This window comes from Anabrus simplex, chromosome 14 (genome assembly GCF_040414725.1).
Source record: "Anabrus simplex isolate iqAnaSimp1 chromosome 14, ASM4041472v1, whole genome shotgun sequence".
NCBI classification, from domain to species: Eukaryota; Metazoa; Arthropoda; class Insecta; order Orthoptera; family Tettigoniidae; genus Anabrus; species Anabrus simplex.
Window position 1 is genome coordinate 79,258,966 of NC_090278.1, and position 27,655 is coordinate 79,286,620.

General features: G+C 37.8%; 1 protein-coding gene across 1 annotated transcript; it reads right to left on the bottom strand.

Moving 5' to 3' along the window:
* Positions 1 to 880: 880 nt before the first annotated feature.
* Positions 881 to 27,655, bottom strand: Bcs1 (Bcs1 chaperone). The gene is made up of 7 exons (XM_067158386.2): positions 27,187 to 27,655; positions 25,152 to 25,291; positions 16,816 to 17,010; positions 13,938 to 14,171; positions 12,574 to 12,691; positions 11,600 to 11,895; positions 881 to 1,971 (listed from the first exon to the last, which is right to left on the bottom strand). Exons 1-6 carry the CDS (start codon positions 27,507 to 27,509, stop codon positions 11,634 to 11,636), a joined length of 1,272 nt encoding a protein of 423 aa, XP_067014487.1. The 5' UTR covers positions 27,510 to 27,655; the 3' UTR covers positions 881 to 1,971; positions 11,600 to 11,633.

Sequence of the window (27,655 nt, forward strand, 5' to 3'; positions counted from 1 at the left end):
AAATACTTTGTTCTACACGTGATTTGGCTGAAAATGGCCTTTAAATAGGTCGAAACTAGTCTCATTAAATGTTTATTTAATAAACACTATTTAATTTGTATTGAAAAGGTGGAATAACTCACTTATTATTTTATTTAGTTTAGTGGCACATATGGTTAAATTGTGAGCTGGATCAAAGGTATAAAGATCCAAAGAAGTGTCAACAGGGCATGTCTCATGAATGGGCACATGTAGATTGCCTGTGAAGCTGCTTCCAAGGGAAGAGAGCATTGGGCAGACCAAGGAAACATTGGAGTGATGGACAGCATGAAGACCTGAGGTAGACTGGTATTGGGAACGACTGACTGAAGAGAGCAAGGGATAGGAGACAGTGGAGGATATGCCTTGCAGCTGGGCCTGATTGAAATATGGTGAAGATGTGTTTAACATTGGAGTAATTCATAAGATTTTGATGAAAATGCAATAGAAAAGGCTAAAGCTGAGAAGATACAGTCCACGGGCTTAATTAGGGTGCAGACCTGGCATTTATCTGGTGTTAAAATGAGAAACCATCTTCAAGGCTGTTGACGATGGGGTTTGAACCCGCCATCTTCTGAAGGCAAGCTTCCGGCTACACAATTTATTCAACGCTTGAATTGTAGTGTTGGCGAGTCCGGAGCCTTGGGTTCTCCCTAAGACTTGTTCTCAAATAAAACTGTTGTTTCGGTGATATCGACATTAGTGATGAAATGTGAAAGCAAATTCATATTCAGAATCCACGCAAGTGGCAAACAGCACATCAATGCGGTCTCCATAGGAGGAATTGTAGTGTTCATCAGCTTTTCTTTCTATATACAACGTTAATGAGCCAATACGAGTAGTATATAGCAAGCCAAATGAGTAACTGATACACCAATATTTACAACACATTTATTCAACAAACTGTATAAAAGTATATACTGTAGTTGCTAAAAAAAAAAGAATGAGCGCATGGTATCGTATGTTCCTCACCCTGAATATTTTATTTGATTTAATTATTATCAATATAATTGAAGACATGCTCGCAAAAACGGTCTAACCCTCAAAATTAAAAAAAAGTGAGTTAGGTGCTGCTATCTATTGAGCAACATGAATAGTAACTATTCCTACATACGCTAATATCAGGAGGGATCATTTAGAGGAATAAAGTAGGTGAAAATTTGAGTGTTTAACCTGAGGAGAAATGTTGGATTACATACCCCCTCTGTATCATGCATACTACAGAAATCTTGCTTCCAATGCATGTAGTCCCGTTCAAGAAGAAGAAGACGATCCACTTTTTGATATTCCTGATTATGATTAGGTTAAGGTACAGGATTAAGTACCTGTAGGCCAACCTCATTATTGCATTTGTTGATATATTATGTATTATTTGTTTGTAACAACACTTTCCTTATCTATATTATATAATTTATTGCCAGAATTATTTGTATTTCCCTTCCATTTATCACAAAGTCAGGTAGGTATGTTACACTAACACATGTACATTGAGTATACAACTTCCCTTAAGTTCATTTAGCTACTGCATCGCTAGTCTGCAATAAAACAACTTAAAATTGCTATGAAAAGATTTTCCTTTCAAGCAAAGTGAGGGTTAGACCGTTTTTGCGAGCATGTCTTCAATTCACCTTCCACAACAAACAATGTATCAATAGGTTATTTCTGAGAAAAATGTACCTGTAAGGACCTCATATAATACCATGTGCTCATTCTTTTTTTGAGTGACTGTACATTCAACTGGCCTTTCTATAACATACTGTACTTCCTTTGAGGCACAAGACTGGCCAAGAACAAGACTTGATACAGGTATTTTGATTTTAAATACAGCACCAAGATGAAACATTCCCTGTACATTTGTTTCATCATTCACAAGCTTCATCTTGTAACAAATGTTGAGCAGGCTCAAAATTGCTCCTACTGTCTTCAACACTCTCTCCGCAACAATCTTCAGAACTGAAAAAGATCAAGAAAAAAGATATTCTGTACAATTAGGCACAAGAATAATGAAACAAGAATAACTATATAACATTATCATGGGAGACTACTGGCAAAAATGAGTGCAATTGGAATAGACAAAAGAGTGACGAATGGTTGGCTATACTTCTAGAAATAGATCTCAGAGAATTAGAGTAGCCGAAGCTTTATCTGACTCTGTAATAATTAGGAGAGGAATTCCTCAAGACAGTATTATGGCACCTTTATGTTTCTTTTACCCCAAATGATAAGTTATGACTAAAGAAGTGGAATCAGAGATAAGTTTTTTTTTGCTGATGATGTTATTCTGTATAATTAACAAGTTACAAGATTGTGAAATACGGCAAAATGACCTTGATAATGTTGTGAGATGGACAGTAAGCAATGGTATGATGATAAATGGGGTAAAAAGTCAAGTTGTGAGTTTCCTCTCAGTTTTAATTACTGCGTTGATGGGGTGAAAGTTTATTTTGGGGATCATTGTAAGTACCTACGTGTTAATACAAAGAAAAATCTTCATTGGGGTAATCACATAAATGGGATTGTAAATAAAGGGTACAGGTCTCTTCACATGGTTATGAGGGTGTTTAGGGGTTGTAGTAAGGATGTAAAGGAGAGGGCATATAAGTCACTGGTAAGACCCAACTAGAGTATGGTTCCAGTGTATGGGACCCTCGCCAGGATTACTTGATTCAAGAACTAGAAATAATCCAAATAAAAGCAGCTCTATTTATTCTGGATGATTTCCGACAAAAGAATAGCGTTACAAAAATGTTGCAAGGTTTGGGCTGCGAAGACTTGGGAGAAAGGAGATGAGCTGCTCGACTAAGTGGTATGTACAATTTACAAACTTCATCTTATAGATCCGTATTGATACAGTTTAAAATAAGAAACAATGTTAGGTTCAATGGTCCACCCAATTTAACTATTTAATATAAAAACATATAAAACATATCCTAGAACATGTTTCATCTTATTTGAGACCATCAGCCATAACGTCTCGTAGTAGATTATAAAGCACATTGATGCTGTCTAGTAATTTAAAAACGGAAGAACCCATGTTCTTTATGAACTGTTAAGAATAACTAAAGACAAATATACAGACTATTTACAATAAAATAGTTCAACACTTCTTGCAAAAAAATCTTTCTTCAATGTTCAATTTTGAATGACCTTTTTTAAAAATATTACATGCAGTGTTGGTAGCTGGTAGTTTCAGTGTGCTGACTGAGGGAAATTGAAATTCTGGCCTCAGAATAGGAATGGGACCAAATCCACATTGGAATATTTAAAAGCTTTAACTCATATGGAAATTTCTTTCAAAAAATAAGCTATTTCTGTTAGAAGAAATCTGAAGCTTCTGAGACAGGCTGCCATATGGTAAAGATCAGCGCTGCATGACCACCATATTGATGGCTTAATTCTTACGAATATTCCTTATGAATTTTTCTTTTCTTAGATTTCCGAGGGTTTAAACCCATTAATTTTTATATCTCTTTCTTTCCAACCCTTGTCTTAAAAAAAAAAAAAGAAAAAAAAAAAAAGAAAAAGGAATATTCCATATGTAGCACCAGAAAGTTCATTCCTTATTTTTTAAATAACAATGTTGTCAAATGAAGTGAAAAACATGTTTGACGTGAATTCCCATTTATCTGTATTTTAACAGCCATTCCTTACAATGGGATATCTCAATGTAAACAATGATTGTGCACGTGTGTTGCATCGAGCACGATCAATTGCTCCTTTCTTCCATTTGCACCTTTAAATATCTTGTACTCTGAAAGTAAAGGCAATTGTGTAACAGATCCCCCTGGAGGCAGCATCAAGGAACATAAAAAGTAAATACAGTAAAACCTCGTTAAGACGTTTCTGCAGGGGACAAGGAAAAAGAATGTGTTAAGCGAGAAAACGTACTACTGAATACATGAATAAAAACTATCCAAAAGGGATACGGAAACACTAAATATGATTTTTTTCTGATACGATGACATTTTACATTGTGTATCCGCGGGTACAGTGAAAACTATATCTACTGTTTCTAAGCATGAGCGCAGAATATTAAAAGAAGTAAAAACACGGGAAAACAACATGAAAACCATTTCCGCTGTGGATTATAAAATAACAACAGTGCTCTGAAAGGTGTAAAAAAGACCACACAATCTATACAATAGAAGAGTTTACTAAAAACAGATTAGGCAAATTCATCAGGCCGTTGTACTGGACCGGAATTACCTGCTGGTGAATCATGAGACATTGATAGGTCTCTTGTACAGCCAGCTTTGAGTAATCATAAAATCAAATCATTAAATGGTCACTCCAATAATTGCAGGGGAAGGCTTATCCTAACCCCCAACACATTCTGTTCTTAGCAGGTTGCTAAGCGACTAACACTTTCATTAATATTCCGATACATGATTTTCATCCTAAGTAATGTCAATGCATGCAGCCATGTTTGATTACTATCTGTCAAGCCAGAGAGTATACACTTCCTCTGATCAGGAAGAATATTATTCCCTTCTAGATACTCTTTGAGTCTCTAACCTTTCCCAGCTTTCAAATATATTTAACAGGCGGCAGAGCGTTCCTGACAACTTAAGTGACGCTGACAAGGGCACATCGGCAATGGCTAAGTCGCCGATCGCAATGAAACTTGGAAAACACGTTGAGGTACAAGTAAAAAAGATGTCAGCATCAATTCTGGGTTCCGACATTCATTAGGGCGTTAACTAAGGGACCTAAAAGTTGCGACATTTCAAGTTCTGCGAGATCAGCGATGAATACCTGCTGGCCAACGCTAAGCCGGCACACTGCGTGCCTGGAAACACACCTCTGCACCTCCACCCCTCCCCACTCCAACTAGTTCGCTACCGCACGTTTCCTTTCTTCCCGCGCTTGCCGGCTGCTTAGCTGTTGAATGGGACTGACTCTATACTTTGCTTCTTTTTGTACTATAATTATTGAAATCCTTTAAATAACGTTCTGTTTCACACATAATGATAATAAATAACCTAAACTAATATACCCATATTTTATTCAAATGTTATATTTTCATTCCTGCAATTCCGGTGAGTTGTCACATTCGTGGGTACAACTCCGAGTTAAGTACCACCGGGCGTGGTCAAATGAGGGATGGGGTACCGCGTCCTACCTACGCTTAAATTATTATTTACTTCTAAAATGCCTTAAAGCTGTCGGTAGTGTCCTTTCTTCTTCTTCTTCTTTTATGACCACATAGGATCACTTTAGTCAGTCTGTCATTTAGGTCTCTTTGAGGGATTGTTTGGGCTTTGCGGTTCTCCCAGTACTTCTTCAGACGCTCCGATCTTCATGCCCTTTCCTCAGTTGAAAATATGCATGTTGTCGGTTTGTTTTGTGTAAGTGTAAAGCGGAGGTTTGTATTCTTGAGTTTTGTATTCAATTTTATCTTATTTGTGGTGTCTTCTGTTGTAAGGCCTATTTCCTTCAGATCCTCTCTTATTTCTCTGATCCATTTACATCCTGTTGTGGTATTTTTTGAGACGAGATTGTGTTGTACTAGTTGTTTCAGAAGTCTCGAATCCTGCATCCTCATGATATGTCCAAAGAATCCCAGTCTCCTTTTACGCATAGTATCTGTAATGGGTTCTAGCTCTTTGTACACAACTTTGTTAGGTTTTAACCGCCACTGTCCATCTTTCTGGTATTTTTTGTTGATGCAGGTTCTTCCAATCCTCCTTTCAATTTTCTGAAGTCTGTCAGTCTTTGATTGTTTATTCAGGTAAAAAAATGTTTCTGCTGCATATGTAGCTTCTGGTTTTATAACTGTGTTGTAGTGTTTTATTTTTGTATTTATTGATAGACATTTCTTTTTGTAGATATCCCATGTTACTTTTTGTGCTTTAGGTAATCTATTTGTTCTTGTTTGGATTGAGACTATTTCATTTAGGTTATGTGTTATTACTTCTCCAAGATATTTAAATTGAGTTACTATTTTGATTTTATTACCATTTATGGTAACTTCTTTTAGTTGTGTTGGTTTTGGGGGCATAATTTCTGTTTTTTTAAATGATATTTTGAGGCCAATTTTATTTGCAATGTTTTGAAGTTCTGATATCTGAGTTTTTGCTTCTTGTATGTCAACTGCAGTAATGCTGAATCATCAGCAAAACCCAGGCAATTTGTTTTGATTTTTTGGCCAATCTTTATTTTTGGGAGACATTTCCTAAACCATTCCCTCATTACCATTTCTAGAGCACAATTAAATAATAGTGGTGAGAGCCCATCTCCCTGCCGTAGTCCAGTTTTAATTTCAAATGTCTCTGATGTTTCACCCCTAAACTTCACTTTTGATTTGGTGTTGGTGAGAGTCAATTTTATAATGTTATTAATCCTTTATAGTGGACATACATACGGAATTAATTAAATCAAATCACCCACCACTAAATAAATCTACCACCTTTAAACAACATTAAATACCTTTTTATTTAAAGAAATTTCGTGCCCGGGTAGAGGATCTCAATGAATGTAATGAGATTCGGTACCTCGGGATATCAAAACCTGGTTACAGGTCCAGATCTTCTATTTATGTCCCCTTCTCCCCACCCATTTTGTGTACGCTATCAGTTGTGTCATAACGTAATGACATCGCGGACGACAACAACAACAATTATAAACTCTGAGTTTGAAACTACTGGTATTTTCCGTATTGCTTACTCTGGTATAAGGAATAGGCCTATAGGTAGAATGTTTTTATTTGTGCTTGTACTGAATGATTTATTTATGTTTTGCAGTGACAGACACAACACATTTCAATTGCAGCAATGGTTGTCAAATATAAATCAATTTAATGCATAGGCAATCTTGACATGAGTATGAAAAGTTTGCCGTAATAAGAAAAGCCTTGAAAAATAAAAAAGATGTGCATTTATATATGCAGTAGATATACAGTAATCACAGGCAGACCTGTAGTCTTACTTTACCGGTATTTTTGCGTTATAGCTGACGAAGGTCTATGTATTCAACAAGTACCGATATTAAAGTATCACACTACAGTCTTCTGGGTATAATGGCAGTTACATAAGCAAAAAGTTAAATGGCTATTGTACGAACTGGTACAACAACAAACAATTACAAGGCAACACAATAAATGACTCCATATACATTACATCGGGCAAACTCCCCATCAATAACTGATAGTAAACAAAAACAATCTTTGATCAATTCGAAACATTAAAAAATAGTGAAAAGAAAACCGAAACAAAACACAATTAACAACAGGCAACCTACTTTTTTTTTTTTTGCTAATTGCTTTACGTCGCACTGACACAGATAGGTCTTATGGCGATGATGGGATAGGAAAGATCTAGGAGTTGGAAGAAAGCCGCCGTTGCCTTAATTAAGGTACAACCCCAGCATTTGCCTGGTGTGAAAATGGGAAACCACGGAAAAACATCTTCAGGACTGCCGACAGTGGGATTTGAACCCACTATCTCCCGGATGCAAGCTCACAGCCGCGCGCCTCTAACCACACGGCCAACTTGCCCGGTGCGAACGTTTACATTTCAGAAAACGTAAACTGACTAATACAATGTGGAAATTACAAAGGAGAGATATGAGGAATACTGATAGAGTACGCAAAGTGTAGCAAGGGTTCTCTTCTGACAGCTAAGCAGATGGGCAGGCGCGGGGAGAAGGGAAACGTGCAGTGACGAACCAGAAGGAGGGACGGAGGTGTGTAGGGGAGGAGGTACAGAGGTGTGGCACAAAGCAGTGTGCCGGCTAAGCATTGGCCAGCAGGTATTCATCACTGTTCGCGCGGAACTTGAAATGTCGCAACTTTTAGGCCCCTTAGTTAACGCCCTAATGAATGTCGGCACCCAAAATTGATTCTGACATCATTTTTACGTGTACCTCAATGTGCTTTCCGAGTTTCATCACGAAGGGTGACTTAACCATTGCCGATGTTTCCTTGTAAGAGAAAAAAAAAAGTAAAAACAGACCCTATTCATCACATACGCCTTGGACATTATCTGGGAACACCTATCAAAGGATAACCTAGCTACACTAGAAAGAGTGAAGGCCATGTACGAGTATTTTTAAAAGTTCTCTGCTTGGCAAAAGATTCTCTTTCAAGACTAACCTATGAGCTATATAGAAGAACCACCTCCTACGACACAATACCAAGCTTTGCATCAAGAACTGCAGGAATAAAAAAATTTAAAAAATTTTAAAAGTGAATATACAGATAGATTTTTACCAGACAGATGGCATGATTGCATAAGAATGGATGAATTCTGACTACAAACTGCAGCATACCATAACACACTTCTTATTTGATGTTCATAAAAGCATTGAAAAGGGCAGACAAAACAAGATGACTACAACAGGCACATCAAGACGAGTTATCTGACTGACCTATTTATAATGAATGCTATGGAACAGCATGGGTTCTTTAGTAAACATGAAAATATTTGCACAGGGGCCCATAAAAATATCAAAGTATTATTGCAGATCACACTCTTTCTAAAACAAATGGTAATAGAAGACTTATTTTGGACCAGTGGGTTATTAAACATTATTTTCTGGTCACACTCTTGGAAAATGAATTGGAGGTTACACTTGACCATATGGGCGACTGCGACTTTGGCCAACTCGAAGGTCCCCCTGTGGGTGGGGGCGGTAGAATAACACCCACAGTATCCCCTGCCTGTCGTAAGAGGCAACTAAAAGGGGCCCCAGGGGCTCTGAACTTTGGAACGTGGGTTGGCGACCACGGAGCCCTCAGCTGAGTCCTGGCATTGCTCCCACTTACTTGTGCCAGGCTCCTCACTTTCATCTATCCTATCCGACCTCCCTTGGTCAACTCTTGTTCTTTTCAGACCCCGACGGTATTACGTATGGAGGCCTAGGGAGTTTTTCATTTTCATGCCCTTCGTGGCCCTTGTCTTCCTTTGGCTGATACCTTCACTTCTCGAAGTGTCGGACCCCTTCCATTTTTTCTCTCTGATTAGTGTTATATAGAGGATGGTTGCCCAGTTGTACTTCCTCTTAAAACAATAATCACCACCACCACCCCCAACTCGAAGGTGTGAATTTCAACACTCAGGCTACCTCTGCGTGCTTCAAGATGCAGGTGCCAATCCCCTTTCTGATAGATTTTAATCTTGTCTTCATTAGTAAGGAATTTCACAACTTTTTCTGAATCCTTAATTAGGCTGTCGCAAGACAAATATGCACGACACTAGTCAACTTCACACAATTATGTTCCTTATCCAGATGTAGGCTATCAGGCAACAAATATTCGCTACCCTTCACTGTGCCACTCAAACACAAAATAAATTTCTGAATGGAATGCGAAATACAAGCACAAACAGGCTCACTGTGTTATTCAGCAATCTCACTGTTAACCAGCAAGCAAAAATTTCTGAGGCTAATGCCTTGCTGCCCGAAGTTGCAACTTAGCCTGTGAAGTTCTGAAATTCAAGCCTTGCTCCCCGAAGTTGCAACATAGCCTGTGAAGTTCTGAAATTTAAGGCCTTTTCCCGTTATCATGCAACTGTGGCGAGGGCTCTTTATTACAGATTTAATACAATGAGAATCGGTACTTCGAATTTATGAGATGCTAAGCTACGTGTTAATGAGAATGCACTAATGAGGTTTTACTGATCCGTTTACTATGTTTGGAAGACAAGTACTTCTTCAATATTCGTTACCACTTTCAAGTAATATTATTTCCAGTGTTACTGGCAGTGAATTCATGGACTGCTGCAGAATTAGCAATACCACTCTGCAGAATTACACAACTGCTGCAAATGTAGCTGAAGAATTAAAATTATAACAAAGTGAATTAACTGAAAAAGTGCATTATAATAATGTTCTGAAATATTCAATAAATACAGCAGAAGTAACAGTTGTTTCAGTGTGTAAATATTATTTTGATGATCATTCTCAAAATGTGTTATATTACTTTTGCCTTAACACATTGACGTCCGGCCAGTGGTTGTCGACGGGTCCTGGAGATCTCAGATTTTATGTACGGACATCGTTTGTAGCTTGTTCTGCTATCTGTTAGCTATAATTTTAAGTACTTTCAATTTTAGTGTCGGTGTAATTTTTTAATTGTACGGTCTCTGTCACCATGGAAACTCAGATACACGCGAGTGTTCTTGCGCGCCGAGAATCATTGTACAAGATGGCGTGCCCATGGCAACGTGCCCTATGTGACGACAAAGTATTTCAACATTTATATGTAGATTCATTGTCTGATGAGCCATGAGCCCTGAGAATTTTCATAGTTTCTCAGCCGACAACAGGTGACGGGTTATGAGAATTCTCGCTTTTATGCACCTCGTATTTCCTTGACTACTGATGAAATTGTGGGCAGGGTTAGGGGTTCTAAATGGTGTAGTTGTGGAATATGAATTATTGCTGCAACTTTCTTTCTTTAAACCTTCATGTATTTAACAAAATAATGTCGGACACGTAGAGCTATTCCCAGGAGCTCTGGTGCGGATGACAACATGGCGCGGCGTATTCAGTTGCCAACGGCTACCGATAATTGTGATTAATCATGTACAGACTGGGTATAATAGGTACCAAGTAACAGTGAATTAGATATTTCTAATGATAAATGGCTAACACTAAACAGGGAGCAACTGTAAAGAGAAATCCTTGTATACTTGAATACAATAAGTACACAAAAAAATGCACAAACAGGGCATTCCTACTACACAGTGCTTAGAAAGACTATTAAATGGAGCTATAAACGGTATTGCTTTGAAAAGTATCACACCGCACAGACTACTAAGCAACTTAGTGAGGACATTCCAAGTTTGAGGTTGATATCTTGAATAATTTTTGAGTTATAATAGTTTTGAGTGCAGCAGTGTAATTTCTTGGAGGTTTGTACTATCCAGTCTACATCAGTTAGCAGCCTCCGTTCAGGGCCCATCGTCAATGTGTTAATTAATTAATTAATTTATTTATTTATTCCTGACTTACATTTGTGGCGAAGTTAGGGCTCACGGCCCTCTCTTACACTTAACCACTATTAACAATAAAATTTTAAAATGTAAACATAAAAGTAAGACATAGAAATTCTGAAAAGAAATAATACTACAGACAGATAATACTGTGGATTCTGCCGAGTTTCCCCTAAACCCAGACTAATAATTATTAAGGTGGTTGAAAAATGATCAAGAGTAGTATAATTAGAAGAAACCTGGACTGGAACACAGTTAAGTAAGAACAATGGTGGTTGGATAGAGGAAGATGGAAAAGTGCCAGAAACATCCCAACATGGCGAGAGCTGGATGATGATGATGAGGACGATGGTGGTAGATCAGGTGAGTCTCCTCTATACATATTTCGCTACTGTTAGATTTCTTACCTGAGCATATAAATTATAATGAAGGTAGGAATACAGAATATCCAGCATTATATTAATTAAGTTATATATGATTAGTAGACGTGATATGGGCTTTTGAGTTCTTCTTAAGAAGCAGAGCAAAGTTGTCTGTGAAACGTAAAGAGTTTCATGTTGTTTTCTTGCCAAGGCATAAGCCAAAAAGCCTGTATCATGTCTACAAGTACGGGCCGTGAAAGCATCAATGTTAATATATATGATTACCTATGTTGACCTAATGAAGATCTCCACGTTAATCCTAGCTAGCTGACCATATTCTCTCTACGTTCTCCAACACCTCAGGTCCTTCCTGCTTGTAGAACATGAAGTAGCCCTGGATTTGTGCAGGACTAACAGGGCGATTATGCTTGATCACTGCCTCTGCAAATGTTGCAGCATTGCCAGCAGCCTGTTCACCTCGGTAGAATCTAAGGTACATTACTTCTAGCTGATGTCTTGTGCAGTAGCCAATGTACTCCTTAACATCCACCCGGCCAGGACGGATCAGAGCAGGGTCTAACCTGAAAGGATGATAAGGAGTGATGAAATGTCAAGTTACAAACATATACAGAAATATGTGGAAAAAAACAGACACATAACATACTAAAACATTATGTATAATGACCTGTTGGGATCCCTTTCCCCTTCTGTGTTCATCCTGTTTGGATAGTATTCATGGTGGATCCTCAGCTCGAATTAGTGACGAATTAGTGACCATCAAACTGGAGGAAACCGGAGCAAAATAATGTGATGTTCAAAAAATATTTAGCTGGTCGTCCACACATAGCTAGGGAACTATTTAAATTCACGTAGTCCATCGTTAATGAGTTAATATGGCAGATGACAGACTTCCAGCAATAACTATGAATTTCTCTTCCATCAACCAATCACCTCATTTTGACCATGTGTGTGGTGACCACGGAACCAGCAGAGCATAATGTGTATCTAAAAGACTATGTCAGGCACCTATTGTTTGACCTTCTTATGGAGTCTTTCTTTTTCTTCTTGCCTGGACCTACCTTTTCTTTAGCTGATACATTCATTTCTGAGAGATAACTGTTCTTTCGTTGATTTGTTACGAAGAGCTGATAATTTTGGTGTTTTTCCCCTTAAAACAACAATTTCATCATCAGAATATCGGGACTGAACTTACACAATATATCCATTAGAAGATGAATAACAAGAAAGAACTCACTCACCTCTCAAGATAGTTTGTAGTCATAAAGAGAATACGAGCTTCAGTAGACGCTACTCCATCTAGACAGTTCAGGAGCCCACTGAAGGTTACTCTATTTAAGCCTTCATATGCTGCTTTACCTACAAGATACAAAATATTATTACAAACCAAAAGCAGTTGCAGTGGTTCAGATAAACCAATACATGTAATATGATAAGCGCCCTTCTATTGTTGATTTCCATAGGGAATCTGAAATATCCATCCTGAATGAGCAAACTCATAATACCAATATAAATGGTCCATTATTGGACATTATAAATCTTCCAGCTAAGCCACTCCTGGCTGCCAGCGCCTCGCCCCCGTCTATATCATCTGATGGCCAAGCATTGGCACTGCCGGTGGCTTCAAGTAGCCTACGCAGTGGCCTCCACGGTATGCACTAGCCATGCGTCTTGGTGGGTGTGCTGAGTGCCAACTAGTGGGCCCAACTTGGCACACAGGCGCGAGGCGCTGGCAGCTAGGAGTGGGTTAGCTGGAAGATTTATAATGTCCAATAACGGACCATTTATATTGGTATTATGAGTTTGCTCATTCGGGATGGATATTTCAGGTTCCTTATGGGAATCAACATCTATATCATCTGATGGCCAAGCAGGCATCAATTTTTGGTAAAGAGACAAAGTCTCTCATAGTGCATTGCATTGCCGGTAGCTTCACAAGTAGCCTACACAGTGGCCTGTACGGTATGCACTAGCCATGCGTCTCAGTGGGTGTGCTGAGTGCCAACTGGTGGGCCCAACTTGGCACACAGGGGCGAGGTGCTGGCAGCCAGGAGTGGGTTAGCTGGAAGATTTATAATGTCTAATAACAGATCATTTATAATGGTATCCTGGATCCTCTGCAAACAAAATCATAAATAAAGCTTCGTGTGTTCCGAAAGGGACCATTCACGCATAATAATAATAATGTTATTGGATTTACGTCCCACCAACTACTTTTATGGTTTTCTAAGACACCGAGGTGCTGGAAGTTAGCCCTGCAGGAGTTTTTTTACGTGCCAGTAAATCTACCCACACGAGGCTGACATATTTGAGCACCTTCAAATACCATGGACCTAGACAGGATCGAACCTGCCAAGTTGGGGTCAGAAGGCTAGCACCTTGACTGCCTAAGCCACTCAGCCTCGCAAGATAAAAGAGAAGAACTTAGCACAAGACAGTGGAAGCAATGCTAGACTCAGCTAATGTCCAATGGTAGCCCCACAAAATCAATAGCACACGCAAAAAAATGCTTACACTTATATTCACTTCATAGAATGCTGGAACAGCAGTAAAAAGGAGGAGCCTTAAGGGTACAAAACAGAACACTGAAGCAAATTAATCATACTCAGCGAACTTTCTTCTCGACTGGCAAAGGCAGCATCGATGTCTTCCAGAAGAATGATACTCTGTTGTGGGGCAACGCTCAACAAGTGGTTCAGACGATCGTCCGTCAGGCCTCGCTCGCTCAGGTTCAGAACGCAGATGCCGAACTCCAGTTCACCAGCGAGAGCTGTGATGAAGGAAGACTTTCCACATCCTGGCGGTCCATAGAGAAGATATCCTCTTCTATAAGGAATGCCTGGAATGTAACAAAATGGAAGTAACTTCATCAACTGCATGTAATAGAAAAGGAACAAACAAGTGTACTAGAATATGAAAAAAACCAGGAACTGACAAACACGCACATAAGAACAGACATAGTGAATGATACTTTACAAAGGAAAAATTGAATGTATCCTCATAATACAATACAAAACATAATTCCAGCATTAGATGGAGCAATAAAATTCAAACATGTTTTGACTTGTTTGAGCCATCTTCAGTAAAATAAGGGGGCGATAAAGTAATCTACATAATACAAGCTAAAAATGTGCAAAAAACATAATGAAGGAACAAAAGAAAAACAAAAGAGACATGACAGAAATAAAAATAATAACAATATACAATAATTTACATCATTAGATGGAGCAATAAAAATAACTCGCTGAGACAAATTTAGTGAAAAAAGTTTAATATAAAACATAATTGAATCCAAACAGTGTGCTACACCTAAGAAGAAAATAAAATAAATGATACAGACGGAAACGAAACAATAAGTGCTAACAGTGACGTTGTGGATCTCTTAGTCTAAATTTTTTTAGTTTGATAACAATTCAAACAACAAGACGAAATCACTGTGTTGAAAATTCAGGCTGACAGTCTGTCTTTATAGAAACACCATCACCATGAATGGCTAGGAGGGGAGCAAAAAAGCTTGAGAAACCAAGTTCGAGAGGAGACAACGTGCCAGGTGAAATATAGGTGATAAGTGATGGAAAAATTCCGATGAATTTAAAATAGAATTTTAGAATAGCAGCATTCTCAATTTCTTCTCAATTTAGCGGTCCCGTCCCGTTCTTGAAGATTGTTTCCAATGTTGGCTAGGTGTGTTTGCCTTATTTTAAATGGTCGGGAGGGCAGCGACAAAAATTGAGAATCTGTGTTAGAGAAGTAACAGGTGCATGGAAAACTGTAAGTGAACGTAGTGGAAACTGTCAATGAAGTTCCAATCTGTAATGGAAAAATGAGATTGTGTGAGAAACTTGGGCTGATAAGTAAAAAATGTGAAATGGGTGTATTTGGATCCACATGGAAAAAGACGATAAAAAGCGCCTTTTGACACTAATGAGGATAAAATTAAGGCCTACTTTACCCTCTGCACTCTGATGTCCCAGGTTCATAAGCCTTGCATCCAATTACACTGAGCAAAGTCAAATGTTGTGAGACCTAAATTTTTTGATAATGAGTAGTGAACTGCCTCTACATATATAACCGAATGTTTCAAGATTTACCCCAAAAAATCTTTGTTCTAATATCATTGTTGTCGAGTACAATTATTTTGAATGCTTCACTGAAAACTGTGCATGAAAATTCTGGTTGCTGTTCCATTTACGGTAGTGGCGCACAGTAGTTCTGACGGGGTGGCTTACTCGTGTTGAGGAAGATTTAAATCCAATTTCTAAGCGAGCGTGCGGGGACTTTGATTGGGTTAATGACTCTTGATACCTACCTTACTGATGAAGCTAGAAAGCACAAATAAGCTTGTCAGGAGCTGAGAAGAAATGGATGTAAAAGAACTGATATTGATAAGAAAAGCCCATCTAGGTGAAAAAGGCTGTATGTTGTAACTTCAAGTAAATGTTGGTATTTGTGTACCGTATACACCTTCTGTGTAGTATTATCCATTGCATGTTGTTGTTCTCTTTTTGATTTGTCATGAATACCGCGAATAAATTGGGCAAGGTTTGCTGGCATTCACATTTTCTATAAAAATCACGGTTTGACAGGTTAAGTTGCAATGTTGCAACACATTTGGGAATCGTTTGCTTTTCATCTTGGTATGTCAAGGGGAAGTAGTGTTGCAAAACAGCACTGTTTTACTTCAGGGTATTTGCAAAAAAAATTCACCTAAATCATTATACTTCAGATCCCTCAGTGGCTTTTCTGGACCTACGAAAGCAGACAGGTTATTGTAGGGAAGTGGATCAATAGAAGCAATCAGTAGCTGTGCCTTCTTCATACCGTCAGTGTTTTTCTTAAGTGTGAGATCATTTTCAAATCTCTCCATGCGGCAGGAAAATTTTTCATTTTTGTTCTTGAAAGGCACAATATTAGAACCTGAGTTTGAAACTACATGTTGCACTTGAAATTGTTCAAACAATCTCTGTTGATTCTGAGATAGCATATTGGCAAATGAAGTAAGCGACTGCTGGAATAGGCTAGGATCTACTGTAATCAAAGGGGCTAAGAAATAAAACGGGACTCTTACTTACTAATTCAGTGATAATCACAGTATGGTAGATATCAAACAGTAATGTAATTGAAATCACATTTCTATCCCATCCTCGTCACCACTTGCTATATTTTTGAAAAGTAAGTATATGGCACATTTATTCCTTAACACAATAACAGAGAGAAACAAAGAGAACAACTAGTCTAAAATAAAACGTATGTGTGTGTGAGTGCACGTGTGTGCGTGTAGGTGCAGGTGCTGATTAGGTGGAACATCTTTCCCAATTTATTTTAAGAATTAAAGTTGTTGTCAAAGAAATAGGTTCAAAAGCACATTAAGTCCCAATCAGGCTGATATTGATCAATGAGTGAATACAAAGTCTAGTGGGGCATAGGTTAGTACCAGAAAAATACATGTATGGTATGGTAGATTCATGATACAAATACCTTACCTCTGTCACTGTACCATGAAGGGTTAGTGATAAATTCCTTGATATCGCCAAGAATCCTCTCAGCTACACCAACATCCAGCACGACAGATGTGATGGGACGTCTCTTACGAGGATGTCCAAACTGCCTCCACTCGGGACCCATGGCTGTGTACATGATGGTCTTCCCCTCATGTTCCTTCAGCGCCATCTGTCTGGCTGGACAAAGACTATGTTTGAACAAACCATAATTTTACATGCCTTAAAACACAAGTAACCATGGCTGTAAATAAATTAAAAAAAAAATAAAATAAAATAAATAAATAAATAAGCAAGCAAGCAAACAAACAAATAAACAAACAAACAAAAAATAAATAAATAAATAAATAAATAAATAAATAAATAAATAAATAAATAAATAAATAAATAAATAAATCACTGATCTGCACTTAGGGTTGCCACTCAGGTGGAAGATTCCCTACAAACAGTTTAGCTAGTCTTTTCTCAAAGTGAAAAATGCCTGCCCATGTTAAATCTTTGTATTTCTGGTATACATGACTCAATCTCCATTTGAGATGCCACTAGAAGTTTTCTTTTTCATTTATTCTTTTACTACCAATCACTGTCGCCCAGGTAACAGATTCCCTTTCAGCCGAGCGAGTGGCTGCGCGGTTCGGGTCATGTAGCTGTCGGTTTGCATTTGGGAGATAGTGGGTTTGAAGATGGTTTTTTCGAGGTTTCCCTTCTCCACACCAGGCAGATGCTTGGGGTTTGTACCTTAATGAAGGCCACAGTCCCTTCTAGCCCTTTCCTATCCCGTCGTTGCCATAAAACCTATCTGTGTCGGTGTGATGTAAAGCAAATACGTAAAAGATTCCCCGTCAATTTGCGGATATCCGCATCCATGCAGGGCTCTACTCAAAGTGACACTCCACCGGTCTAAATTGTCTGGAGCACATATAAAGAGCCTACTCAGAGACTGAGGCGCAATCACCGTGTCATTTTAGCAGTGCCTTGGTACTTTTTTTATTCTGTTGCAGTTGGCATTCACACCTACCAATGTTGAACTCTGGGTGTGACACCAAATTTTATAAATTTTGGCCAATGGCAGTGGCTGTTGACACAAGTCATATGGAAAAATGTCACATGATTTATAATATTTTCTTCTTCTTCATCATCATCATCATCATCAGTGTCCCACTTCAGTCGCCCGGGTGTGGTTCTTATAAAAGTAATACATTTCTATGGGTGGGTTGGTGGGTCCCTAGTGTTGGCAATGACTACAAGGAATACAAAGTAACATTCATATGATTCTTTTATTTATATTGACACCTTTACAGCCCGTAAAGCAGACGTGATAATAAGCTTTTGGGCTTTTGCTGTACTCTTATCAAGGAACATCAAAAAAAGCTTTTGGGCTTTTGCCATACTCTTATCAAGGAATATATATATATATATATTTTTTTAATCCGTCTCAACCAGCCAGTCAAGTCAGCAATAGCTGAGCGTGCCCTATCAACAGGTCATGATGTCATGTTCCAAGATGTTCGAGCTCTTACCCACACTGATCACTACAAGTCTAGGATTATACTGGAAGTTGTGGAAATACATAAAAGTCCTAATAATTTCAACAGCTATCAATTAAGTAACACATGGTTGCCAGCCAATAAGAATTCGTGTAGGTAGCTCTCTTCACTATCCTATCACTATTGTTATTTGGTTTCGGTGTTTTCCAAATTCGTGCTCTCCACATCACAGGATGGTTCACTCTAAGCTGTGTGCTATGGGTGATACTTTTATAAATCGTATACCCCTGTTACCAATGTTCTCCCTAGGACCTTCTTAATGGGTGCACTGCCCTGCCGTTTTTTGCAGACCGCCTGGCTAACATTATTGTATTCACAAAGATGCACACACATGAACATACATATTAATGAACCACCATCTTGAACTTGACTGCCACATTAGCATGTCAACAAAATCACGAGTTCACACACTTAATTCGACTAACGACTTTCGCTAACAACTCAACTCCCAAGATGGTCCTTTATATACCTTGCCTGGGCAGGCTTCTAGAAAAGTATGACAACATGCTTTCTCATATCTTCTTGAGTCTCCAATAACAAATGTACAAATGGACAGAACATTCTGTAAAATTCGAGTGACAAAGGTGCATTGTTCTAGACTGTTACCCTGTGTTGCACAACACTACATCTCATATACAGGTAATAACACATTATACACTATTAATTACGTGTTCTTACATTGAATAAAGTCGTCAAACATACGGCAGAAGTATCGTGACAAAACCTAACATGTTCTGTTACACAAGACAGATCAAACAACACCCAAACAATAAAGGATACGACTAAGATTTATACTAAATAAAGTCCATATTGACAACCTGTTGTACATAACTATGTATATAATAATAATAATAATAATAATAATAATAATAATAATAATAATAATAATAATAATAATAATAAAAATAGAGCTTGATATTTTCACTATTTACCCATGGGTTTAGTGAATTGTTTCCAAGTTATACTAGTCCATTACACACTTGGATCAACATAACCAAGACACGTGCTAGTTGCATAATATTAATACATATCTGAGTCATTGGGTGCTCCAAATTAAAACTTAAATACTGTAAAAAAATGTATTTAAATGAAAAACCTTCATTATTGTCATTGCATCAATTACATCAGACTTTAAATGTTTTGCTTGCATACTGTGTCCGCGAGCGAGCAGTGCCTGAATTAGCATTGAATAGCATGTGAAAATTCGATTCCACATGACATCACAAACCCGCATGGCACTCCACAGCAACCTACTGGTAAGTCCCGATGTTACATGATTATGAATGAGCAGTAGAACACTAGAAGTTCAAAATACTCGTTTATGTCTTGTTCATGATAATAATACTAAAATAGTTTAATTTTGCAGTTGATATTTACCTGTCTGATATTACTGTTAATGCCCTGAGGAGATTAAATTGAAATGTTATCATATTAATTTTTTGCACAGTATTTCCCGACCGGCTAAACATTCCTGCCACCCGGCTGACGAAAATGTCTGGGGTGAACACCGTGTTACTGTATTATTCTTTCTTCTTTTCGCTCCCATGTCTTCAGCCTTGTTCTATACTTTTCTTCACAAGAGATTAATCCTTATGTAAACAAATAGGTGGGGAGCACCTTGCCTTTGCACGTGGACATAGTCATACTTCATTGGAGAAGCAACCGTCGCACTCACTCGACTGTATGCGAGCTCGAAGAAGAGCAGTACGTCACATTAATTTAATTTTATGACATTTAGAGAGTTTGGAAGAGTATGTAATCAGCAATATAAACATATTGTGACATTTTAGGTCTATTGTAATTGGCAGAGAATTTTATGTGACAGGACTGTACGCCACGTGCTCCACGCTGAGTGCTCACCGGTGCTATCAAAGGGGTAACTTTATTTTTTCTTTTTCTATATAACCTACTGAGGGGTGAAGACCAACGTTATCACCGCCAGAAGAGACGGATAAATTTTTTAATACTGCTGGACTCTCCTTCCACGAGAAACCTTACATTTAAAACTTCCTGTAATATCAAAACTTCAGATTCAAAGTCTTAACAAACACTCTCCAACAAGTGTGCATAAAATATTTGATAACGTATTTTAAGAAGGTAAAAATGATAATATTATGAAATAGAATTAATTATGGAATTAATTAACTAATAAATTAAAAAGAAATCATGGGATATGTTATTTACAAAATTGAGGAATTTAGGACGTGAATCGAACTACAAGGTACGCTGGATGTCAGAGCTCAGAATATATGTGGTGTACACAGTGAAGAACACTCTCACTTACTATGCATCGTTCATGTGCTCACTTGCTGTTAGATTCAATACGCAGTGAGGTCTTATAGACCTGGACAGCTGTTGCTCGCCACCACGAGGAGAACAGTCTCATTTCTCGATCATTTAACAGACAATCTAGATTCATAGCAGACGTCAATAGTGTTCATGAAGAGAGTACATATCATTACATGTCAATTGTGAAACCACGAGTTGAGAATCCATACTAATATTTTCGTGTAAGTTTCAGTGAACATCAAGAGGTACCAGTTCGTAACGGACGAGGCAATGAAGACCAGCATTAGGAAATTTATTTTCCCCGAAGACATCACCCATCTCATCATGCAGCACTAAAAAGGAGGACCGATGCCGACAGCATCCTAATGCCATGAATGCAGCCTAGAAGGAAACCAGGGTCATCAAGACATCCAAGTTAAGTTGACAATTCATTTATACTGGGTGTTATTTGTTCTATGTAGCTGTAATAAATAGTTAACTTTCTTCTTGAAGGGATTATTGGTTGAACAGTAGTTTGAGTAGATTTTTAGTAACTTTACCATGTCATTTTCTTGTGTTATACAACATTGAGTCTGTATTTTCTTCAGTTATACAATTTTTAATGTGCGTGATGATTGAATGTCAACATCATCGTGGGTTTAAGTAATCATGTCATCGGACGAGTATCTGGTTTAAATATCAGTCATAGGCTAACCTTTTGTGAATATTACTTTTCCATTCAATTATTACAATATTGAGGATTGTGTACATGTAATATTTTTATTCTTCGGAGTTTATTTCTCTTATATTTTTCCCAAAAGTGTTTGCTACATTTTCATAAGGGAGGAGGCTCATCTGACGTACGAATGCTACGCTAGTGATATGGATAGATTTCTTTTGAATCTGATTTCATACTTTTAAGGGAGGACATTGTTTGAGTATTACATTCATGTGTGGTGGTACAAGTCATTTATGTAATTTTATCCATTATATTTTGGACGGATGTTGTGAATTATTTTGATATTTTCCCTCTCATGTTGTGCCATGTGGAGAGATGTTGTATTGGATTATGATAATTTTATGTGCTATTTGGGGACGAATCTTCGCGTCATTATGATCAGAAGCACATGTAATCTAATTTCTGTGATGTTGTGTATAATGATGAATGAATATTTAGAGATAATTTATCATCATTTGATACATCTGCGAGTAGTTGTTTTTGTGAGAGAACCATAGACGGTAGAGTCTTCAAAAAGTATTATCGAACCATGAGGTAAACCACATGTCTTCTTATAAAATAAAATTGAGCGTATGAGATTATTAGAGCCACTTGTCATACTGGATGAGCATCATCACAACGATATTAAATCGTAACTGTATGATACTACCCAATTCCTCAATATTCGGCAGATCTTTGTAACAACTTGCATTCGATGTAGATATTGACGATCACCATTACCCAGACTATTTCTACCGGACTGATTACTGTCGTTTTAGGCCATCATTTATGGAAGTATTTCATCTCCATAAAAATGGATGAAAAACGTGTGGACACGTATTGTAATATTTGTAATAGTTGGTTGCAATCACTCTTTTACCTGAATAAACAATCAAAGACTGACAGACTTCAGAAAATTGAAAGGAGGATTGGAAGAACCTGTATCAACAAAAAATATCAGAAAGATGGACAGTGGCGGTTAATACCTAACAAAGTCCTGTACAAAGAGCTAGAACCCATTACAGATACTATGCGTAAGAGGAGACTGGGATTCTTTGGACATATCATGAGGATGCAGGACTCGAGACTTCTGAAACAACTAGTACAACACAATCTTGTCTCAAAAAATACCACAACAGGATGTAAATGGATCAGAGAAGTAAGAGAGGATCTGAAGGAAATAGGCCTTACAACAGAAGACACCAAAAATAAGATAAAATTGAATACAAAACTCAAGAATACAAACCTCCGCTTTACCCTTACACAAAACAAACCAACAACACGCACATTTTCAACTGAGGAAAGGGCACGAAGATCGGAGCATCTGAAGAAGTACTGGGAGAACCGCAAAGCCCGAACAATCCCTTCAAAGAGACCTGAACGACGGACTGACTAAAGTGATCCTATGTGGTCATAAAAGAAGAAGAAGAAGAAGAAGTTGGTTGCAATTCTTTTCTTGGTAGATGATGGTAATGGGAGATTTCTTACGTGCATTTCCTTTTATTATTTCCACAGGTTGAGTCATTTTTATTTTTATTGTAATTTATTGATGTGTGTGTTACCATCGTTGTCCTAAGTTTCAGTGTTGTGTTAAGGTCATTACACATGGTTAAAGATTTAATTTTTATTATTATTATTATTATTTTTTTTTTACTTGCTTACTTTTGTCACGTAAAGTCACGTGTATTCTGAGGTTACGCTGAACAGATAATCACTGAAATGTTAAGTTAAATTGGAGGGATATTTAATTAAGCGAAATTAAGTGAAACTTAAAGTTAAATTTTTGTATTTTCATATTTTGAGCAGTCATGTAACTTAAAAATCTTGTTTCAGATTTTCCGGCATGATTTGACATGTGTACGAAAATCATTCTCTTAACAAATAAAAATTAACATTCACTAAATTCAAAAATGATGATTCAATGTACAATTTTGTCAGAATTAGTAGGAACTTATTAACGTGTACCATCCCATTTGTTTTATTTTGTATGTACATCCAGATTGAACATAAAATTTAAAATTTTAATGATCATCTTACATAATCATAGTTCTCAGGATGACGGAAATTTTGTAATAAATCATCTACCATTAATTTGATCCACACCATTTTTTTTTTTTGGAGCATGTCAATCCCTTACTGATCATCCCTGAGGGTGTCTTGTGTTTCTGATGTAGTTAGTTGTGGCATAAACGGGCAGATATTATATATCCTTGTTTATAAAATAGTGATTAAATAACGAGAAATGAAGGCAAAAGGCATGGTGTAATACAAGAAGTCTTCTCGTAGTGGGGGGACTTTCACATTGTAGTCGTATGTGATGTGTAGCACTGTACGTCCGATCACGAGATGTTGACAGGGTGGAGGTCGGTACTACACGCCCAGCAAATCACAACTCTTTCTTTGGTAGAGGCATAGACATACCATGTTTACATCAGGATTAAACTCTCGTGAAAATAATTATAGTACATTGTTCCACCTCCCAATGCCTGACCGGCACAAATTTTTTCCTAGCTTTTTCTGCTACAAATTTTTCTTTCTATCTTTGGCTCTATTCTAATCTTCTATCCCGTCAGTCTTCCTTTGCACTTTATTTTAATTTTTCATTTTATTCTTATTTATTATTTCTTCTACTACATTCGTCCCTGATTGATCTGATGACCTTACTGTTTACTTCGCACACACATATGATGTAACAAGAAATATCTTAACTGAAGCTCGGAAGGTAGCGCACAGTGACCCATCTGATGATGAATGAGAGTACCACTTACTATAGGCCTAGACCAACGGTAAAGCATTACTTCATCATTGGAGAAGTTTTGCTCGTGAACAGATGAGATTTACTTCTGAAGACGCAGAGCTAAAGTTCTCTGCGAAATGTAAAGAATTTCACCTTGTTTTCTTAACATGGCGAAAGCCATAAAGCTTATTATCATGTCTATTCATATGATTCATCTTTTGAAATTAAATTTAAGCTGGTTTAAGGGGGGACCAATACCTTCGACCGAATAAAAATGTGATATTTCAATTAATATTTAAATTTAAAATTGAACTTTTCTCTTTATAACAGTGCAAAATTTTTGTTAATATCTCCAATACTTTCAAAGTTATGACCAAAAAAGTGAAGCCCTGTCACCCAAACAAGCCCTTTATCGGTAAGTTTGTTGCTCGTTTCCTGTATCTTTCGTTTTTCAGAACCGTTTCCCTGATAACTCTGAAAGTTTTTAAGGTATTAAGATGAAATGTTGCAAGCATGTATATTTCATAGAGAAGAAGATATAACTTACCAGAATTATTGAGCTACCTTCATTGGTTTAGTTTAAAAAATATATTTTCAAATGAAAATTAATGACAAAATTGACTACTTGAAAATAACTTCATGAAAAATATTTATACTAGATGGACTTCACCAATTCTAGTACATGTTGTAACTATAACATAACTAATCATAATTTAAAAAACACAGAAAAATATTCATGTGTTTGGAAATTATCAGAAAAATGGCAAAATAGTGGCCATGATACAACGCCATTTTGAATAATTAATTATATATAATAGCATAGTGTTTAAATGATTTCTAAATATGTAGGCATATTATTAAGGAATAATGTGTTTGTCATAGTAAGTTTCCTTTAAGTATTTATTTCCTTTGCTGCAAGAAAAAAGTTTAATATACCCTATTTTTCTACTTCAACGGTGTAGGTCCCCCCTTAAATTATGGCACTACATTACTTAAAAATTTTTCTTATACTCTTGAAATATACAATAATTCTGTCATGTTATGTACACACCTTCCTCCAGGATATTGAAGTAGAGTTGCCTGTCTCGTCCAAAGGAGGTTAGAGTCACTGTCTCCCAAGGGATCCCAGCATGAAGGTCAAGGGTGTGCTGCTCTCTGGTTCTCTCCACTTTAATCCAGTTTCCTCCATATCTAAAATAATAATAAGGTTACAGTTCTATGGACACTTGTTGAGGGTGGACAATAATAGACTAACAAAGAGAATCTTTCAATTCTTCAGGATTAGGAAGACAGAGCTGAAATGGTTTTAAGAAGCGACGAGGGACCTGACGAAGACTCCAGAAGATTTTATATTATGGACAGAAATCAATTTAGACAACTCATCAAAAAGTTCCACGTTTCCAGGAGACTGGGGAAATCCCCAACCCCATGGCACTACAGCCCTTGGCCTACTAAGTGACCGCTGCTCAGCCCAAAGTCCTGCAGGTGTCATGTGGTCAGCACGACGAATCCTCTCGGCCGTTATTATTGGCTTTCTAGATCTGGGCCGCCATCTCACCACCAGATAGCTCGTCAATTCTAATCACGTACGCTGAGTGGACCTCGAACCAGCCCACAGATCCAGGTAAAAATCCCTGACCTGGCCGGGAATCGAACCCGGGGCCTTTGGGTAAGAGGCAGGCACGCTACCCCTACATCACGGGGCCAGCAGACTGGGGAAATGCTGGTGAGAAAAGGGAGGTCCTATACAGTAGGAGAAGGGATGAAAAGATACTGGCAGAGAATGAAGGCACAAAAAGGCTAAAAGTACTGCAAAGATTGTCAAACGTGGTCCATTGACGGCTGAAACAAAATTAAAAAAAAAAAAAAAAAAAAAGTCTTAATTACAGACAGTTATGACTTTCAATATTTAGTCTCCAAATCACTGTGAATTCACTCAGGACCTACACAATTCTCTATTTATAACTAGTCCGGTGGCCTCATTTAGTTCCAAAGCAAAACCATTGGTCTGGATAGGTTAGGTCAATCAATCATCTGCATTTAGGGGTATCGCCCAGGGGGCAGATTCCCTATCAATTGCTTACATAGCTTTTTCTTGAAAGTTTTCAAAGAACTTGGAAATTTATCGAACATTTCCCTTGATAATGTATTCCAATCCCTTACTCCTCATCCTATAAATGAATATTTGACCCTAGGTTAGGCCTCTAGTACCCTGCGAGACAACACCATTGGTCTGGATTGGTTAGGCCTGGCTAGTGACAATACCACTGGGAAACTTTCAAATTGGCAGTTCTCTTCCACTCAATATCGCAGTCCTGAACTCGAACACAATGAGAGCTCTACCAGAGACAATACGAAACCTGGCCAGCAAATAGGAACACAGCATATGGTTGCATTCAGCTGATTTACACCATCTCAGTTTAAATTCTTCTATAGAAACGAGAATACTTCTTGGGCCGAGTTGGTGGGTCCCTGGCAAGCTTAAAGGAAGACTCTCTCTTTTCTACTACTTAAGGTATCGTTCATCATTTTTATACAATTTTTCTCCTCCCTAAATATGCCCGCCAGATACGGAAGTGCCACTACGAAAGCCAATATCAGCGCTCTAGATGGAGCATCTAAGAACTGTCGGTAAAAGACAATCATGCCCTGGCATGCCTCCATCTATCTCGTGTGGTCTGTTTATCCTTGAGTTTTACCCCTACCTGAATCATCCTTGGTATTATGGTTACCATGGATCCCACAGCTCAGTCTGGCATTGCTTACATTTACACCAGGCTCTTTGCTTTGATCTTTCCTATCCAACCTATCTTGGTCAACTCTTTTTCTCTTCTGTCCCTGTTGTTACGCATAGGGAGTCATTACCTTTTCCAGCTTTTCCTGTCCCTTCCTTTCTTTAGGCAATCCTTCGGTCTGTAAACATTTGAACCTTCTCTCCAATACATAATGGTTGATAATCCCGTCTTTTCTCCCCTTAAACCAATTATCACCCCACTTTTATGATATGCTTCAAGAATGGATACCAGAAGCAAATAGCCTAGCATTTTAGTATACCAAGAAGAATAGCAGCTGATATATTAAATTACCTGAAAAAGTGAGTTCCTATACTCGGAATGAAGTCATATTTAGTTTTTATATGACCTGTATCTTTTTGTTCAAAGCTGGTTTCTACACTGAGGTGTTGTGTCTTTCTTGCACCCTTTAGGGTAATCCATTGAAGCAACCACTGATAACTCTTATCACGACATGGAACTTCTAAGGTTATCATATAGTGACGGCGGAACAATATTAAGGATGCTTGCAGTCCCTTCCTTAATACTGCAGCGCCCGCACCAAGTCCAAATAATCCAAATCCGGCTCCAAAATAGGGGTTATCTGACAATGCAGATATATATTCCGTTAGAGTCATTTTTATTTTAGTATACAAGATATGTTATAAAATTAGTAAACTGCACATAGGCCCGTGGTTGATTCTTGTAGAAATCACTCTGTACATTGCAACATTCACACAGCATTTTTACTACACAGAAAACACATGATCCTCGGGCACTGCCA